Source organism: Micropterus dolomieu, linkage group LG10 (assembly GCF_021292245.1).
Source record: "Micropterus dolomieu isolate WLL.071019.BEF.003 ecotype Adirondacks linkage group LG10, ASM2129224v1, whole genome shotgun sequence".
Lineage (NCBI taxonomy): Eukaryota > Metazoa > Chordata > Actinopteri > Centrarchiformes > Centrarchidae > Micropterus > Micropterus dolomieu.
In genome coordinates this window covers 29367891-29385553 of record NC_060159.1, presented here as the reverse complement: position 1 = coordinate 29385553, position 17663 = coordinate 29367891, and the positions used below count along the sequence as shown (strand labels likewise).

General features: G+C 50.2%; 1 protein-coding gene across 2 annotated transcripts in view; it reads right to left on the bottom strand.

Annotated features, from left to right (window-relative positions):
- Positions 1 to 1155: 1155 nt before the first annotated feature.
- Positions 1156 to 17663, bottom strand: part of LOC123977660 (inverted formin-2-like) — a 33097-nt gene continuing 16589 nt past the window's right edge. For both annotated transcript variants that reach the window (XM_046060544.1, XM_046060545.1), the window contains exons 5-24: positions 15281 to 15440; positions 15056 to 15089; positions 14831 to 14972; positions 13363 to 13495; positions 12545 to 13060; positions 12310 to 12440; positions 12165 to 12226; positions 11887 to 11989; positions 11063 to 11148; positions 10078 to 10178; positions 8312 to 8382; positions 8085 to 8192; positions 6229 to 6299; positions 5476 to 5596; positions 5175 to 5339; positions 4936 to 5023; positions 4123 to 4245; positions 3564 to 4043; positions 1999 to 2055; positions 1156 to 1777 (exon numbers count right to left, since the gene is read on the bottom strand). In XM_046060544.1, coding sequence (XP_045916500.1) covers positions 2000 to 2055; positions 3564 to 4043; positions 4123 to 4245; positions 4936 to 5023; positions 5175 to 5339; positions 5476 to 5596; positions 6229 to 6299; positions 8085 to 8192; positions 8312 to 8382; positions 10078 to 10178; positions 11063 to 11148; positions 11887 to 11989; positions 12165 to 12226; positions 12310 to 12440; positions 12545 to 13060; positions 13363 to 13495; positions 14831 to 14972; positions 15056 to 15089; positions 15281 to 15440 — 2751 coding nt within the window. In that variant the 3' untranslated portion in view covers positions 1156 to 1777; position 1999. The remainder of the gene's footprint in view (positions 1778 to 1998; positions 2056 to 3563; positions 4044 to 4122; positions 4246 to 4935; positions 5024 to 5174; positions 5340 to 5475; positions 5597 to 6228; positions 6300 to 8084; positions 8193 to 8311; positions 8383 to 10077; positions 10179 to 11062; positions 11149 to 11886; positions 11990 to 12164; positions 12227 to 12309; positions 12441 to 12544; positions 13061 to 13362; positions 13496 to 14830; positions 14973 to 15055; positions 15090 to 15280; positions 15441 to 17663) is intronic.

Sequence of the window (17663 nt, the reverse complement as noted above, 5' to 3'; positions counted from 1 at the left end):
ACTCCGTCTGTAAAAAGGCCGACCAGAGACCGTTTTTCTTGAGGAAGTCGAGGGTTTTAGCACCGAAGGATCTCTTCTGAAAACGTCAGTATTAACTTCTGCAGTGATCTGCTGTTTGGTAATCTCAGCGCGGTTAACAAGACGCCGCCGAGAAAGACCCCGGCGTGTTTATGAAGAGAGTTTAGAGTTTCAGCTTCTGCCATCAGGGAGGAGGAATCAAACAGACATTAGTGATCGTTTGTTCCGTCAGCTGATGGGTTTTTAAACAAACCGGTTGCTGCACGCTGCTCTAGATCTCAGGGCCGCTTCACGGTAAGATAACACTATTTGTTATTTGCTTTATGATGTGGACCGACTACTGTTCAGGTGTAGAGCCTCTGCGGGGGGCTGAAGTTACATGAATCTGACTCACATGGTGGAATAAACAAAAAGAATCTGAATCTTCAGGGCAGCTTCGGACGCGGTCACGTTCTGCTTTCTTGATAATAAGTTGCCCTTTGAACCGAACACCGACAGGCTGACTCGTCTCTTCTGTCTGAGGTGGACGTTGTTTTATGAATCTTTTACCGGTTTGTTTTGCTTCTGTCAGCCTGAAACAGAAAAACACATCATCATCACTAGTGAAGAAAGTTTCAGAGTCTCTGCAGGCAAAACGAACTGAACGGTCCAACAAACATGTGAAGCAGACAGAATCCATCTCGCCTGATGCTCCTCTCTGCTCCTGGATACATAATCCAAGCTGCTGCCTTCAGGTTCCTGCTTCAGATATAAATTCACTTCATTCCCTCTGATATATTTCTTTGCTCTACTCTGTAAAGAACAGCTACCGTCAGAGGACACGAAGCTGTGATTGATGTGGAGACGGAGCTCCGGTAAAACCTGTTACAGCTCTCAAACTCTTGATCCAGTCCAGGTTCTGAAGCTGGTTCTGGATAAGACTCGGGCTCTAACATGTACGGCTTGTCAGGACCCGCCCTACTCTGCTTCTGATTGGCTAGTAGCCTTTAACTAGGTACTGAGCATGTGCAACTCCCAACAAAGATCTTATAGACGTGAGACGCTTCACTCTGTAGCTAAAACTGAGCAGCTTGAACATTAAACCATGTGACCCTGTTCAGGTATGGGGGGATATAAAAACATGACACACAAAGTGGATCAGTTTCAGCTTTTAATTTGAAAAGTTTGAATAACAAAGTCCTCATTTAAAAATGTTTGATCTGAAGTGTTTCTGCTGCAACTCTGCAGCGTTTTCAGAAATCTTTTTTTCCGCTCAAAATAAACTTGAATAAAGAGTTCCTCTCTCGTCTAACAAACATCCAGAACAGACTGACCCAAACAGACTCAGTCCTTCACCTACATGACAACAACAACAACATTTAACAATATTTAATGATATTTAATTATATTTAATGATATATATGAACACATGTAAATGTTTCGCACGACTCTTCAACCCTAGTCGACGTCTTTAAACAGTTAAAAACTGAAAACGAACGATGAAAATATAAAAAGAAACGCTCCTCTGTTGTTTGTTTTTCTCACAAAAACAATTGACCGAATAGTTGCCGATCAATTTCCTGTTGATGGATCAATCGAGTTTCCACAGTGGTTGACGTGTGGGAGGGGTTTATCGAACAGGAAGCGAGGTCACACCTGTCAGCGCAGGTAGACAGAAAAAACGGTTTAAGTCAGTTCAGATTTTATTTTTTTAACACGTTTCTCTTCCTGTGGATGGATTCAGTCCCGTTGCTGTGGAGACGAGTTCTCCTCCGCACATCTGGAACCACAGAAGAAGAAATCAGCAGGAAACAAAACATTACAAAATAAGAGCTGAAGAATCATCACAGGGAGACGGTATGTTACTCTGCCCTGAATTCAGCCTCTCAGACCGAACTTCCTGTTTCCTGTCCCTGCAGTCTGCTCGTCTGAAGGATTCACCTCCAGACCAGCAGACAGCAGCACGGACCGGTCCAGGATGGGTCGACCATAAGAACTTACCTCACTGCGACACACATCCCTTCTTATGTTTGGACCGCTTGGACCCGTCGTCGGCTCCTGCAGGTCAAACACACACTGATTGGTTGGTTTCAAGACACATGGACATGTACATCATCAGCACAACGCTTTTATTGTGAAATTCCCTCCTGTGTTGCAGTCAAAAACACTGAGTGCGTTTACACAACCTGGACCCTGTGGCCTGTCAGCACCTGATCCAGGGTCCCGTTTCAGAAAGCAGGTTTAAAAAACTCTGAGTGTAAACCTGAACTCTGAGCTGTCAGACTCCGAGTTTTCTGTTTCAGAACAGCCAATCAGAATCAGTTCAGTCAGCTCTGAGTATGTTGAGCCTGATGGAAACGCGTGCGTGAGGATGAAAATCCTCATCAATGGAGCTCCGATACTACGGTTCACCATGGCAACGGCTAAATAAAGGCAGAGCCTCCATTTTAATCGGGTGGAGCTAGAAATATGAACGCTGCCAACGCGGACCATGATTGGCTCAAAAAAGCAGGAGTGGAGGATCGATACGTTAACATTATTACATTTTATACAGCGCTGCTCATTCATTATTTACCAGACTGGAGTTTCCTTAATGAATGATAAAGAGCTGAATTCTCCTTCATTTTAAACAGCTACAGGCCGGTGGCAATAACTGAAGATGAAAAGATTAATGGAACAGATCAGACAGTTCAGGCTCCTCGTGGACCTGTGACAGTCCGACTCAGTCGGCCTATTAATGATTGTTTTTGTAATGTAAAAGTTTTAGACGTTTTCCCTCATCTTACTCAGAGTTTTCATAAACCCGCTTTCTGAAACAGGCCCTGGTCTCAGACGATGAGAGCATCAGAAACCTGGATACTGTGGACCAACATTATTATCAACTCACTTCAGATCAAACATTTTTAAACGAGGACTTTGAATCAGTGAAACCACCTCAGAGAGGAGGGAACAGTTAATTAGGAACAACTTCTAAATCCTCCTTCAGGAAGTTTTAATGAGTCATACTGCAGGTGTTTCTCTTATTTTGTCCAGAGGAAAACCCGTTTCATCGTTACGTGAGATATACGTATAAACTGTGGAGGGGCTACGGAGTCATTTTATAAATAATTGACTCCACAAAAATATTTATCTTAAACATGTAAAACAAATCCACAAATCAGGATCAGAGTTTAAAAAGAGGCGGATCCTCCAGTCATGTTCTGAGGCTTCACACTCTCTAGCTCACAAATCCACCACGAGCTGATCAGCTGTTCTTTGAAGTGCATGATGTCATGTGACCTTGCTGAGGTCTCATAACGAAACACGTTAGCAATAATTAATTAAACTTCTGTCTCTCTAACTGGAGGACGTGATGCTGTCTGAAGGCACAGGGGAGTATTTTAGATTTGTCTTCTGTTCTCTCACTTTGCACTTTGTTAATTAATAAATAGAATCTATTATGATCTTCCTCCCGGCCTGAACCCCGTTCGCAGTACATGTATCTACAAACTGCAGTGAATGTCACTGAGTTGTGAAGCTGTCGGCGCCCTCTGCTGACGGATCCACTGAACACCACAGCTCTGTACCTGCTGAGCTGATCCTGGACCCTGCTGCTTCGATCCTGGACCCTGCTGCTTCGCCTGGACCAGATGCTGGATCTTGGCTGTGTTGGGTTGTGCTCCCGTTGATCACTTCAGGCGTGGACTCCTCGCTCCTGTTTACTTTCTCGTCTCCGGACTCCTCTGGTTGGAGCGGCACCTCCTCCTCCCCTCCTGGACCGCTGACTCTGGTCTCTGGGTCCACCTCAGAGTCCTGGGCTCTGGTCCGGCTCTGGTCCCCGTCGGTGTCAGCAGCAGCAGTAGTACTGGTGGAGGGTTCAGAGGGGTTTTGAGTCTCTGGGCGGCCTCCTTCAGTCTCAGCTGGCCCTGGTTCTGGTCTTGTTTCACCTGGTGGCTCCGTGGGGATCTGGCCCGTCTCTGGTGGTTCTGCCGGCTTCTCCGATTGGCTGGAGACAGACGAGTCCGGCTGGTCCACAGCCAGCGACCTCTGCATGACCCCGGGATGATCTGACAACAACAGCAAAACAGTCAAACCCAGATTCACTGCTAGAGACTCAAGTCCACCTCAGTCCACCACAATCCTCACCGTGGACTCTGGGGCTCCTCTCAGCTTGGGGTCTGGTCTTCTTCAGGTTGTGGCCCTTCCTGATCTCAGCCAGCAGGTTGTCGATGATGCAGCCTTCGCTCTGGTTGGACACGTCCTTCCTGACTGGAGGACAGAGACTTGGTCAGAGGGCTCTGCAGGATCTGGTCCTGGAGCTTAAAGAACAGGAACTCTAACGAGCCCTAACGGACCAAATGTAATCTTCACGTCACGTGACTCGCCTGAGTTTGAATGCTGGAGTAGTCGAGTAAAACGGGAGTTTATGTGAATAAACACGACCCGGTTCTCTGCAGCTGTGAGAACCCAGAACAAACCTTCAGACGACATCCTGATGCTGATCTGTCTGTCAGCAAACTACTTTTAAAAAGCTCGTTTTCTGAATGGAGTTTGGTTTGATCGGGGCTCTGCTAACCTGTTTCATACTCAGGAGACAGAAGTACCTGTGAGTTCAGAAGACGTGTGTCTAAACTCTCTTTTCTCCCAGCAGCCTCCTGTTGATATGAAATATGAAGTCGTCCCTCAGAACAGCTCGCTGCTCAGAAGCTCCAGTGACGATTAATCTACGTTTAAATCCCAGAAATTAAAGAAGTAAACTCGGAGGACATGAATATTTGCATGATGGTGTACTTCACAATGCCGCGTCCTGCACGCAAGGAAATCGTCTCTGCGTGTCTTTGCATCGACTTTCTATGTAATCGCACTGCGCCCAGCGCTCGCCTCGCGATTGGTCAGATCGCACCAGAGTCAGGTGACCTGCCGGGGTCGGAGGTCGCTGAGCGTAAGCGCATGACTCACCGATCTTGGTGGTGGTGTCTCCTCTGAGTTTCCTGTCCTCCTCCTGCTTCTTCCTCTTCTGCTCCAGCTGCCGAATGCTCTCGTTCTCCTGACGGACCAATCAGCATCAGCGACAACGTCATTACTTTACTCATATATACATATAATAATTTTATATACAACTGTAATAACATAAATAAATATTCTAAGAGAGAATCATAGAACTTGCTGCTGACACTGCTCTCTGATTGGCTGCTGACCTTGATGGCTCTGAGGAACAGGCCCCTGAAGGTCTTGATGGTGCTGAAGAGTTCGTCGATGGAGAAGCTGCTGTTGTCCTCACACAGGTAGCCGGACAGATCCGTCTTCTTGTCCTCCAGAGAGGACAGCAGCTGCTGCAGCTGCTCAAACGCCCGCAGGTTCACCTGAGAACACCACAGAAGAAGAAGACGACAGGTAAAGGATTCTGCCACAGAACAGTCTGGACATGTTGTGTGTTAGTGAATCCTGAGAGGCAGAGCCCGTCCTGCAGGGGGCGCAGTCTGGACTGGACTGCTGTACCTGTAGGGCAGACAGGTACTGATCCTTCAGGTCCTCAGAGGAAGAAGAAACTTTCATCTCACAGTTTTTCAGCCGTTTGATCACAGAGTTGGTTTCAGACTGAATCGACTCCAGATTCATCCTGCAGACACAAACACACATCTGCTTCACCTTCATTTAAACACGTTCACCCATCAGCCAGAACATTAAGACCACCAGCCCCGTCGTGGTCTGGACTCCTCTGTGTGTTCTGACTTCTATCAGAACCAGCATCGGCAGTTCTTCAGCAGTTTGACCCACAGCAGCTCGTCTGTTGGATCAGACCACACGGCCTTCACTCCCCACCTACATGCACGACCCTGTCGCCGGTTCACAGCGTCTCCTTGGACTCCTTCTGACACATCAACTATGAGGACGTCATGTTCACCTGCTGCCTGATAGATCCCACCCGCTGACAGGTGCCATGGTGATGAGATAATCAGGGTTACTTACTTCACCTGGCAGTGTTCACTAAGTTAAGGCTGATTGGTGGAAGAACCACTGATGAATCCGATGCCTACTAAAGTCGTGTACTCGGTCATACTTAGTTGTTAAATTTTAAAAGTCTCTGAGTGCTTCAGTTCTTCACCGCGAGGGAGGTTTTTACCTACATTCAACAGATGCCTGACTTTAAATCAAGTGTCTGGCATCTGAAGTCGAAGACGTTCTCCAACCCCTCGCCTGTTTCAACAAAAAGAACAGAAATCTATAGAGTTGAGTCTTTCATCCGTTTACCCAGCAGCCTTGTCACAGATCTCCATATCATCCGGCAGGTTCAGCAGGTCCGAATGGTTCAGCTCCGCCTCCTGTCAATCACACAGACAACAGCTGAGTTATAATAACACTTTAATGACGAGCTGCAGCAGCAGGACCCACTGCATGGAGGAAAGTGACAGGTTTATTAAAAAGGTTCCAGGAGTCATTGAAACAATTCCAGGAGTTATCATTGAGGAGGGTTCAGTCAGGCCGCTGGGGCTCTTTAGTAAAAGCAGTGTGAAAGCAGTGTGAGCAGCAGTGTGAAAGTAGTGTGATACCTGCAGGATGTGGTGCAGCAGTGTGAGCAGCAGTGTGAGTAGCAGTGTGAAAGCAGTGTGAGCAGCAGTGTGAGCAGCAGCAGTGAAAGCAGTGTGAGCAGCAGCAGTGAAAGCAGTGTGGTGCAGCAGTGTGAGCAGCAGTGTGAGTAGCAGTGTGAAAGCAGTGTGAGCAGCAGTGTGAGCAGCAGTGTGAGCAGCAGTGTGAGCAGCAGTGTGAGCAGCAGTGTGAGCAGCAGTGTGAGCAGCAGCAGTGAAAGCAGTGTGATACCTGCAGGATGTGGTGCAGCAGTGTGAGCAGCAGTGTGAGTAGCAGTGTGAGTAGCAGTGTGAGCAGCAGTGTGAGCAGCAGTGTGAAAACAGTGTGAGCAGCAGCAGTGAAAGCAGTGTGAGCAGCAGCAGTGAAAGCAGTGTGATACCTGCAGGATGTGGTGCAGCAGTGTGAGCAGCAGTGTGAGTAGCAGTGTGAAAGCAGTGTGAGCAGCAGTGTGAGCAGCAGTGTGAGCAGCAGCAGTGAAAGCAGTGTGATACCTGCAGGATGTGGTGCAGCAGTGTGAGCAGCAGTGTGAGCAGCAGTGTGAGTAGCAGTGTGAGTAGCAGTGTGAAAGCAGTGTGAGCAGCAGTGTGAAAACAGTGTGAGCAGCAGCAGTGAAAACAGTGTGAGCAGCAGCAGTGAAAGCAGTGTGATACCTGCAGGATGTGGTGCAGCAGTGTGATACCTGCAGGATGTGGTGCAGCAGTGTGAGCAGTGAAAGCAGTGTGAACGGTGTGAGCGGTATGAACGGTGTGAGCAGTGTGAGCAGTGTGAGCAGTGTGAACGGTGTGAGCAGCAGTGAAAGCAGTGAAAGCAGTGTGAACGGTGTGAGCGGTGTGAACGGTGTGAACGGTGTGAGCAGCAGTGAAAGCAGTGTGATACCTGCAGGATGTGGTGCAGCAGTGTGAGCAGTGAAAGCAGTGTGAACGGTGTGAGCAGTGTGAACGGTGTGAGCAGTGTGAGCAGCAGTGAAAGCAGTGTGAACGGTGTGAGCGGTGTGAGCAGTGTGAGCAGTGTGAACTGTGTGAGCAGTGTGAGCAGCAGTGAAAGCAGTGTGAACGGAGTGAGCAGTGTGAGCGGTGTGAACGGTGTGAGCAGTGTGAGCAGCAGTGAAAGCAGTGAAAGCAGTGTGAACGGTGTGAACGGTGTGAGCAGTGTGAGCAGCAGTGAAAGCAGTGTGAACGGAGTGAGCAGCAGTGAAAGCAGTGTGAACGGAGTGAGCAGTGTGAGCGGTGTGAACGGTGTGAGCAGTGTGAGCAGCAGTGAAAGCAGTGTGAACGGAGTGAGCGGTGTGAGCGGAGTGAGCGGTGTGAGCGGAGTGAGCGGTGTGAGCGGTGTGAACGGTGTGAGCAGTGTGAGCAGCAGTGAAAGCAGTGTGAACGGTGTGAGCAGCAGTGAAAGCAGTGTGAACGGTGTGAGCAGTGTGAGCAGCAGTGAAAGCAGTGAAAGCAGTGTGAACGGTGTGAACGGTGTGAGCAGTGTGAACGGTGTGAGCAGTGTGAGCAGCAGTGAAAGCAGTGTGATACCTGCAGGATGTGGTGCAGCAGTGTGATTCTGGACTTGTTGGCTTTGGTTTCTGTCAGTTTGAGCAGAGTGCTGATCTTAAAACCCTCAGCGTTCCCGGTGTGAGTCCCCTGATAGGATGACATCACATAAGAAGAAGTGACATCAGATCAGACATGTTGGTCACATGACATGTTTTCAGATTAGACCTCTGGTGCACAGAGTCATTATATTGTGTGAAGATTCTCACGTAGTTGAGAAAGTTTCCAACACTGAGGATGAGTTTACAGAAGCTGGGCAGACGAGCGCTCTCCATCACACCTGAAGACAAGACAAAAAAGATTTCAAGAATCAAACATTAAAATGACATTTCATTCTTCATTAAAACATCGATGAGTCTGCCTACAGGGTTGAAGTCCAGAAACTGACTGCATGGTGCCACATTAACAACCTGGTGCTCAACCCCTCCAAACAAAAGAACTGATAATTGACTGTAGGAGGAAGAAGAATACGCTCCTCTATAGATCAGAGTGGTCATGGTCGAGTGAGTCAGCAACAAACTCCTGGGCACACAAATCTCTGAGGACCTCAGATGGACCGTTAACACTACCACGCTTGTGAAAAAGGCTCAGCAGGGCACTGAAGATCTGAACCTGTGTCAGAAGCTGCTGGTTTCCTTTTACAGAGGTTCTGTTGTGTGGTTCACAAGCTGCACTGAGGCTGACAACAAGGCTCTTATTATTAGATTAGAGTTATTGGACCAGCTCAGGACATCACCAACACACAGCTGCCCTCTCTCACCATATCCAGATCCTAATGTCTCTGCCGGGCCACAAACATCATCCAGGACTCATCCCACCCAGGCAGCCACACTGTCACCCTGCTGCCCTCTGGGAGGCGCTACAGGTCCATTAAGACACAGATACAGTTTCATCCAACAAGCCATAAAAGAACTGAAGTGTCAAAAACAATGAACAGAACGACTACGATGGCCACTGGAAGCTGTGCAGAGTTTCTAGAGTTCATTATTAATACATCACACATATTAATAATAAATATAATAAAGTATCACAACCTGACGCTCCAGAAAAACAGAAACACCTTTCAGAAAGGTTGATTATTGTGATTATTTTGACTGATAGTGTGACAAGATTTGTGATGTTTCAGGAAATTTATGTTTCATTATTCTCATTTTCACTGAAAGACTTATTAAGATGAGTTCAGGTGTGAACGAGGATCTGCACCAAAGATTTGTTTATAAGTCTGTTAAGGCCAGGACATCTCTGCAGTACTTTATTTTAAATCACCTCTAACAAATACTGCACCTCTGTGATTTGAAAACTTCAGTCGGCCATAAAGGGGTTTGATTAAATTGTGATTAACTGTTCAGCCCTAGTTTCACTTCAGTCAAATGAAAAGGTTGAGCTGAACGTCCTCTACCTGTGTGTCCTGGAGACAGACCTGACCTGATGTCATCCACCTGTGTTTAAGGTGTGGATTGTGTATTTAGTGAGTACTTAATGTGAGTACTTAGTGTGAGGATTGTGTATTTAGTGAGTACTTAATGTGAGTACTTAGTGTGAGGATTGTGTATTTAGTGAGTACTTAATGTGAGTACTTAGTGTGTGTACTTAATGTGTGTACTTAGTGTGTGTACTTAGTGTGTGGATTGTATATTTAGTGAGTACTCAGTGTGTGTACTTAGTGTGAGTACTTAATGTGTGTATTCAGTATTTAGTGAATACTTAATGTGAGTACTTAGTGTGTTTACTTAGTGTGAGTACTTAATGTGTGTATTCAGTATTTAGTGAGTACTTAATGTGAGTACTCAGTGTGTGTACTTAGTGTGAGTACTTAATGTGTGTATTCAGTATTTAGTGAGTACTTAGTGTGAGTACTCAGTGTGTGTACTTAATGTGTGTATTCAGTATTTAGTGAGTACTTAGTGTGTGTACTTAGTGTGAGTACTTAATGTGTGTATTCAGTATTTAGTGAGTACTTAGTGTGAGTACTGACTCTGGCAGGCTCGGTCCAGCAGCTCAGCTTTGGGCTTCAGGGTCTCCAGCACACAGCTGCTCTCCTCACACAGCAACATGCACTCGATCCTCAGAGAGTAGCTGCAACACAGAGGACAGACAGAGACAGGTAGACAGACAGGGAGACGGACAGGAAGACAGGGAGACGGACAGGGAGACGGACAGACCAAGAGACAGACAGGGAGACGGACAGACAGAGAGACGGACAGGGAGACGGACAGACCAAGAGACAGACAGGGAGACGGACAGACAGAGAGACAGACAGGGAGACGGACAGACGGACAGGGAGACGGACAGGGAGAGAGACAGGGAGACGGACAGACCGAGAGACAGACAGGGAGACGGACAGACAGAGAGACAGACAGGGAGACGGACAGACAGAGAGACAGACAGGGAGACGGACAGACAGGGAGACAGACAGGGAGACGGACAGACAGAGAGACAGACAGACAGGAAGACAGACAGAGACGGACAGGGAGACGGACAGGGAGACGGAGAGAGAGACGGGGAGAGAGACGGGGAGAGAGACGGGGAGAGAGACGGGGAGACAGACAGGGACGGACAGGGAGACGGACAGACAGAGAGACAGACGGACGGACAGGGAGACAGAGAGACAGACAGACAGGGAGACAGAGAGACAAACAAAGAGACAGGGAAACAGACAGGGAGACGGACAAACAGGGAGACAGACAGAGAGACGGACAGAGAGAGAGACAGACAGACAGAGAGGGAGACGGACAGACAGAGAGACAGACAGGGAGACGGACAGGGAGACAGACAAACAGGGAGACAGACAAACAGGGAGAGAGACGGGGAGACAGAGAGACAGCACCAGAGGACACACTGTGATCAGCAGGAGGTGGTTGTTTGAGCTGCCCGTCAGAGTCACTGCAGGTTCATCAGCTCACCAGGCTGCAGCTCACTAACTAAATACTGACCAGCTGCAGACGGCGCTGTTCTCTTACCTGGGGACGTCCAGCAGCTGCAGGTAAAACTGATCCGCCGAGGACAACTTGTCCCGGTCTGCCTGGTAAGATTTCAGGTTCTCTACCTAAGCACAGGTGAGGGACAGGTGGGGTTAGAAAAGACAAAGGTGCAGCACAGGTGGAACAAGTACATTGCAGGCGAGACAGGTGAAGGACATTTAGGACAGAAAAAGGACCGGGGAGACAGGTGAAGGACATTTAGGACAGAAAAAGGACCGGGGAGACAGGTGAAGGACATTTAGGACAGAAAAAGTACAGGGGAGAAAGGTGAAGGACATTTAGGACAGAAAAAGGACCGGGGAGACAGGTGAAAGACATTTGATCAGAAAAAGGACAGGGGAGACAGGTGAAGGACATTTAGGACAAAAAAAGTACAGGGGAGACAGGTGAAGGACATTTAGGACAAAAAAAGGACCGGGGAGACAGGTGAAAGACATTTAGGACAGAAAAAGTACAGGGGAGAAAGGTGAAGGACATTTAGGACAGAAAAAGGACCGGGGAGACAGGTGAAAGACATTTAGGACAGAAAAAGGACAGGGGAGACAGGTGAAGGACATTTAGGACAGAAAAAGTACAGGGGAGAAAGGTGAAGGACATTTAGGACAGAAAAAGGACAGGGGAGACAGGTGAAGGACAGGTTGACCAGAAAACGAAGGTAGAAAAGGACAAACAACAGGTGAGGCTGAGGTGAAATGAAGGTACATCATGAAAAGAACAGGTCAAGATGAGACGTGACGGACACGTAGGACAGCAGAGACAACTAAAGGACAGGTCCATGACAGGTAACAGGTAGGACAGGTGACCTCATGTTTCTCCGGCAGCAGTTTGGTCAACTGTTTCAGGACCTCCACATCAAACTTGGACCTGTCTCCTCTCCGGATCAGAGACACAAAGTCTTCATGGGAACTGCAGGAGAGACAGACAGGAAGCAGGTGAGACAGGAGGACAGGTGAGGGACAGGTGGAGGACGTTAGAAACTGCAGCTACATCGCCACTACATTAAACCAGATCACCTGTCCCAGTCTCCTTAGTGTGATGTCACTGCAGAGATGTGTTCCTATTGGCTGAAAGGCCGACTCACCACTTGAACTGCTTCAGGAAGATGTTGATGTTGAGGCTTTTCTTGGCGTCAATGAAGGAAATCTGTGGATGAAGGGAACAGAAGGAGACGTTCACTGGCCGCCCCCACAGCTGGGGACATGTCCCTACATTGGATCTGCAGGTACCTCTTTGGGCTCGGTCTTGGTTTGGACCCTGGTCTTGGTCTCAGTTGGAGGAAGACTGAAGAGCTGCTCGATGGTGCAGTAATCCGGTTCCACAGAGTCCGCAGGTGTCGACGTCCACAAGGACTGATGGGCTGCAGAGACAAAACATTTTCACTGGGTCCATGTCAAGACCAGAGTTCTGAATCAGACACGGTCCGCACGGGACGGACTACAGGAAAGTCAAAACCTCACTGACCTGTCGCCGCTCTGGACGGGAGTTTCTGCCAGTTCAGTTTCTTCATACGGAGGGTGGGGCAGGGGGCGGGTCTGGAGTACGAGCTGCCCAGACCCCGAACCGACTGGGCTACGATGCAGTCACCTGGAGGAGGGGGAGGTCCCATACCGGGTAAGGGGGGAGGAGGGGGAGGAGGTGTACCGGGTAAGGGGGGAGGAGGTGGAGGTCCCATACCGGGTAAGGGGGGAGGAGGGGGAGGAGGTGGAGGAGGAGGTCCCATACCAGGTAAAGGGGGAGGAGGGGGAGGAGGAGGGGGAGGAGGAGCTGCTACACCAGGTGAGGGGGCAGGAGGAGCAGATGGGGGTCCCTGAGAAGAAGCTGTCGAGGCATCTTTGAGGGAGGGCTCTGATTGGCTGGGAGGACTGTCCGGTAGTTGAGTCTGTACCGCCCTGTCGATGGTTCGGACCTTGTGATTGGCTGCGAGGGCCTTGCGTGGGAGGAGCCTCTCCAGCAGACGGTCGGCAGAATCTACGTCAGCTACAACACACAGAGTCTGAGATCAGGCCCGGATCACTCGGGGACAGGCAGAGCACAGAGACAGGATCTCGGACAGCAGGTAGGACCAGCTCGCCCCCGTTTGAAACTACATATTTAAAAGTAGGTCCAAATTATCTTGGAACGGTGGAAACCATTCCCGACGCTCACTTCCATAAATTAATTTTCAAATAAGAGAGACTTGATCTGAACAGACCCAACCTGCCCCAGCAGAATGGACCAGATCAGGTCTGGACCCTAATGCTTCAGCAACAGTGGAGAGGAGAGTGTGAATCTGGACTTACAGTCCTGGGACAGCAGGGTGGCCCTGTCAGCCAGCATCTCCAGAGCCGACCAGACCTCAGCTCGGTCCGGATCCACCAGCAGCAAGGCCTGAAGGATGGACAGCAGGTGGACCGAGGACGGGCTGCTGGACACCTGGACGGGGAGGGGGGACAGAGAGACGGACAGTCTGTATTAGTATAAATAGAGTGTTAATACATCTACAATACTGCATCTGTTCTTCCTTGTGCTGCTATGTTGACCTAAATTTCCTCTACGGCGGATTAATAAAGTTCTTATCTGGACGTTTTACAGGTGCAGGTCTCTGCAGCGATGCTGAAGCTCAGACCAAATGCAAGCTGAGCGTCGGGCGCGGTCACATACAAAGTCCACGCTAAGACGACTTCATGTTAACACAGAGCGACACAGCAGGAGGCTGCTGGGAGGAAAGAGAGGAGGCTGGACTACCTGTGGGTTCACTGGATTATAGCGGTCGATGAACTTTACTGAGAAACAGGTTAGCAGAGCTCCGATCAAACCAAACTCCATTCAGAAAACGAGCTTTTTAAAAGTAGTTTGCTTGTCGTCTTGCTGACAGAGCGTCACTTCATACGTTTAACATTCAGCATCATGATGTCGTCGTTTCAGTTTGATCCGTTTATTGAAACTAAAACTGAAGGTTTGTTCTGGGTTCTCACAGCTGCAGAGAACCGGGTTGTACGAAAACCTCAGGACGAGTCCAGAGAGACGCTTAGTTTAGAGGTTTAGTTTTACGGCTGGAGGTCACAGGATTTTAGATGTTTGGCAGGTGGATGCTTTTTTCATTGTAAGAGCTGATGGGTGGAGGGTTGGTGTTGGGTAAGGGGGGAGGTCCAATACCAGGTAAGGGGGGAGGAGGGGGAGGTCCCATACGAGCTTTTTAAAAGTAGTTTGCTTGTCGTCTTGCTGACAGAGCGTCACTTCACATGTTTAACATTCAGCATCATGATGTCGTCGTTTCAGTTTGATCCGTTTATTGAAACTAAAGCTGAAGGTTTGTTCTGGGTTCTCACAGCTGCAGAGAACCGGGTTGTACGAAAACCTCAGGACGAGTCCAGAGAGGAGCTTAGTTTAGAGGTCTTGCTGCTGGTGGAGGTGGTGTCTGAGGTGGGGTTAGGGAGGTCTTGCTGCAGGTGGAGGTGGTGTCTGAGGTGGGGTTAGGGAGGTCTTGCTGCAGGTGGAGGTGGTGTCTGAGGTGGGGTTAGGGAGGTGTTGCTGCAGGTGGAGGTGGTGTCTGAGGTGGGGTTAGGGAGGTCTTGCTGCAGGTGGAGGTGGTGTCTGAGGTGGGGTTAGGGAGGTCTTGCTGCAGGTGGAGGTGGTGTCTGAGGTGGGGTTAGGGAGGTCTTGCTGCAGGTGGAGGTGGTGTCTGAGGTGGGGTTAGGGAGGTCTTGCTGCAGGTGGAGGTGGTGTCTGAGGTGGGGTTAGGGAGGTCTTGCTGCAGGTGGACGTTACCTTGGTGAAGAGCGAGGTGAAGACCTGCTGGTGGCTGCTCATGTCGATGCCTCCGTACAGCCGCTCCATCTCCTCCTGGTCCTCGGCCAAAGAGTCCTCGAACGCGTCGCACTGGATGTTCAGGTCCTGGTCCTCCGTCTCCCTGGAGACAGACGGAGAGACGGGGATCAGGAACCGAAGGAAATGTTGATTACGGATCATTAGAACCAGAACCAGAACCAGTACCTGAGTCTGGGCAGCAGGTCCAGCAGCTGCAGACCTGTAACGACATGTTGGTGGTCAGAGACCTGGTTTACATTTGAACCTATAGCAACAACCACCACCAACTTCAGCTGCTTCACTGGTCCTCATGTTCCCTCTGCTGCTCACAGTATTACTGTTAGTACCACATGATTACTCTCGTACTGCGCCCAGTACTGCGCCCAGTACTCTCAGGGATGGTGGACGTACCGATGAACTCCCGTCTCAGTCGGTCCCTCTTCCTCAGGTCTTCTGTTCGCAGCACCAGGACGTTGACGACGCTCAGCAGCGTCACCATGTACGGGACGTTGTCGGTGGCGTGGAGCTCGTTCATGACCACGCTGAAGCGGTACTGCTGCTTCTTCACACTCTGGAACACAGACACAGGAACTGAAGTCAAGGCCGACGGGCAACAAAACACTTTATCAACACGCAGAACAATGACAATATTTTTTATTTAGAAAGAAGATCAACTAGAGGAAACAGGAAGCAGGTGAGACTGAGACCGTTACAGGTGAACCAGCTGGGTTTATGATGGGGGACAGCGATGGGGAAGGTTTGGTACCTGGGTGAGTGGGGGAAAGGAGGGTGGAGTCTGTGGATCGGAGGTTGCAGGTGGAGGAGGGGCGTGGCCTGTAGAGGAGGAGTAGCGGGCGTGGCCTGTAGAGGAGGGGCAGCGGGCGTGGCCCGTAGAGGAGGGGCAGCGGGCGTGGCCCGTAGAGGAGGGGAGCGGGCGTGGCCTGTAGAGGAGGGGAGCGGGCGTGGCCTGTAGAGGAGGGGGAAGGGGCGTGGCCTGTAGAGGAGGGGGGAGGGGTGTGGCCTGTAGAGGGGGGGGGAGGGGTGTGGCCTGTAGAAAGTCTCTGCTGCTGTGAAGAGTTTCCTCATTTCTTAGACTCCCTCTGAAATGTTTCAGACCATCAGAGTTTTTAACCTGAGACAAACAGAACCGGACTTTCTTCAAGCTGTCCAAACCCACCTGGCCTGTGTGGAACACGAATCGTCCCCCCTCATGAACTAGTTTCAGACCCGAGTACAGCGAGAGCCAAGAGACGATAACCTGTCTGACGCTCGGCTGCAGCTGATAAATCCTCTTTCACAAACTGCATCTTGTATCAACTCCGGTTCCGTTTGCCTCATGTTGAAACTCTTTGATGGTCTCAGTGGGAATCTAAGAAACGAGGAAGCACCAGGGGCCCAGGGGCCACCGAGCAGACTGTACACTGTGTTTGAAGTACTTGAACATAGTATCTGGATAAATATTACTGCTCTCTGCAGTCTGACCTGATCCAGTCTGGTCTCCTCTGGTGCTGCAGCCTGGATCAGGTTCTCTCTCCTGGAGTTCAGGCAGAAACACCTGAGCAGCTGGGCTTGTTGAGTCTGGCCTCTGATCAGCTGACAGGAAGCAGATATCTGGTGTTGCGTTATCTGGCAGGGGACCGGCGCTGAGCTCGTGCCCACATTGTGACAGTGATGGGAGGTATCCCATCATGCCTCTGTCAGACAGGGACCAAACAAGCCTGGGCGAGGCGGCTGCCAGGAACATACCGGAGTCTTATCTGCTGCTACACTCTGACTCAGCCCTGATAAGGGCCGAGGCTCCGACACCCTCTGCTCACATGTTCACCGCTCTGAGTGATGCGGAGACTCCGCCTCCGGGTTCAGACCTGCGCTGGAAGCACATGGTGTGTCCACTCAAACACCAGCTGCTCTGAACGCCGCTTCCCCTCTGTCATCAGTTTAGCTGTTGCCATGACTACAGCAGGCTTCCTGACCGTCAGAAAGTGATAAAGTCGCAGGTTTGATGAGTGGACCCCCCCCAACATAACGCCGCCCCCCCTTCACAGTAGGTGTCCTCTGAACGCACCTTCTAGCCCCGGAGTGTCCTGTGTGTTTCCATGAAGTACAGGATCGTCAGGGAGCAGCCGCTCGTACTGGCCCCTCTGAGGGCCACACAGGTGTTTAAATCTTACATTTTAATTACTATTCACAACTTTCCAGGCTGCAAGGACTCTGACAGGGAAAGACGACGTCCGCTCTGTGTTCCCGATCAGTCTGAGGCGACTGATGAACTAAAAATGTGCTTTTCTCTCGGAAACATGGACATTTTTCAGGTACCCAGACTTTTGACTGGTCGTGTAAATGACCTGAGGGTGGAGCAGACAGAGACACAGCAGGAGGTGACGGAGACACAGCAGGAGGTGACAGAGACACAGCAGGAGGTGACAGAGACACAGCAGGAGGTGACAGAGACACAGCAGGAGCAGACGACAGCAGGAGCAGGAGGAGACGACAGCAGGAGGAGACGGAGACGACAGCAGGAGGAGACAGAGACACAGCAGGAGGAGACGACAGCAGGAGGAGACGGAGACGACAGCTGGAGGAGACGGAGACGACAGCTGGAGGAGACGGAGACGACAGCAGGAGCAGACGACAGCAGGAGGAGACGGAGACGACAGCAGGAGCAGACGACAGCAGGAGGAGACGGAGACGACAGCAGGAGGTGACGGGAGAGACAGCAGGAGGAGACGGAGACGACAGCAGGAGGTGACGGGAGACACAGCAGGAGCACAAGACAGCAGGAGCAGGAGGAGAC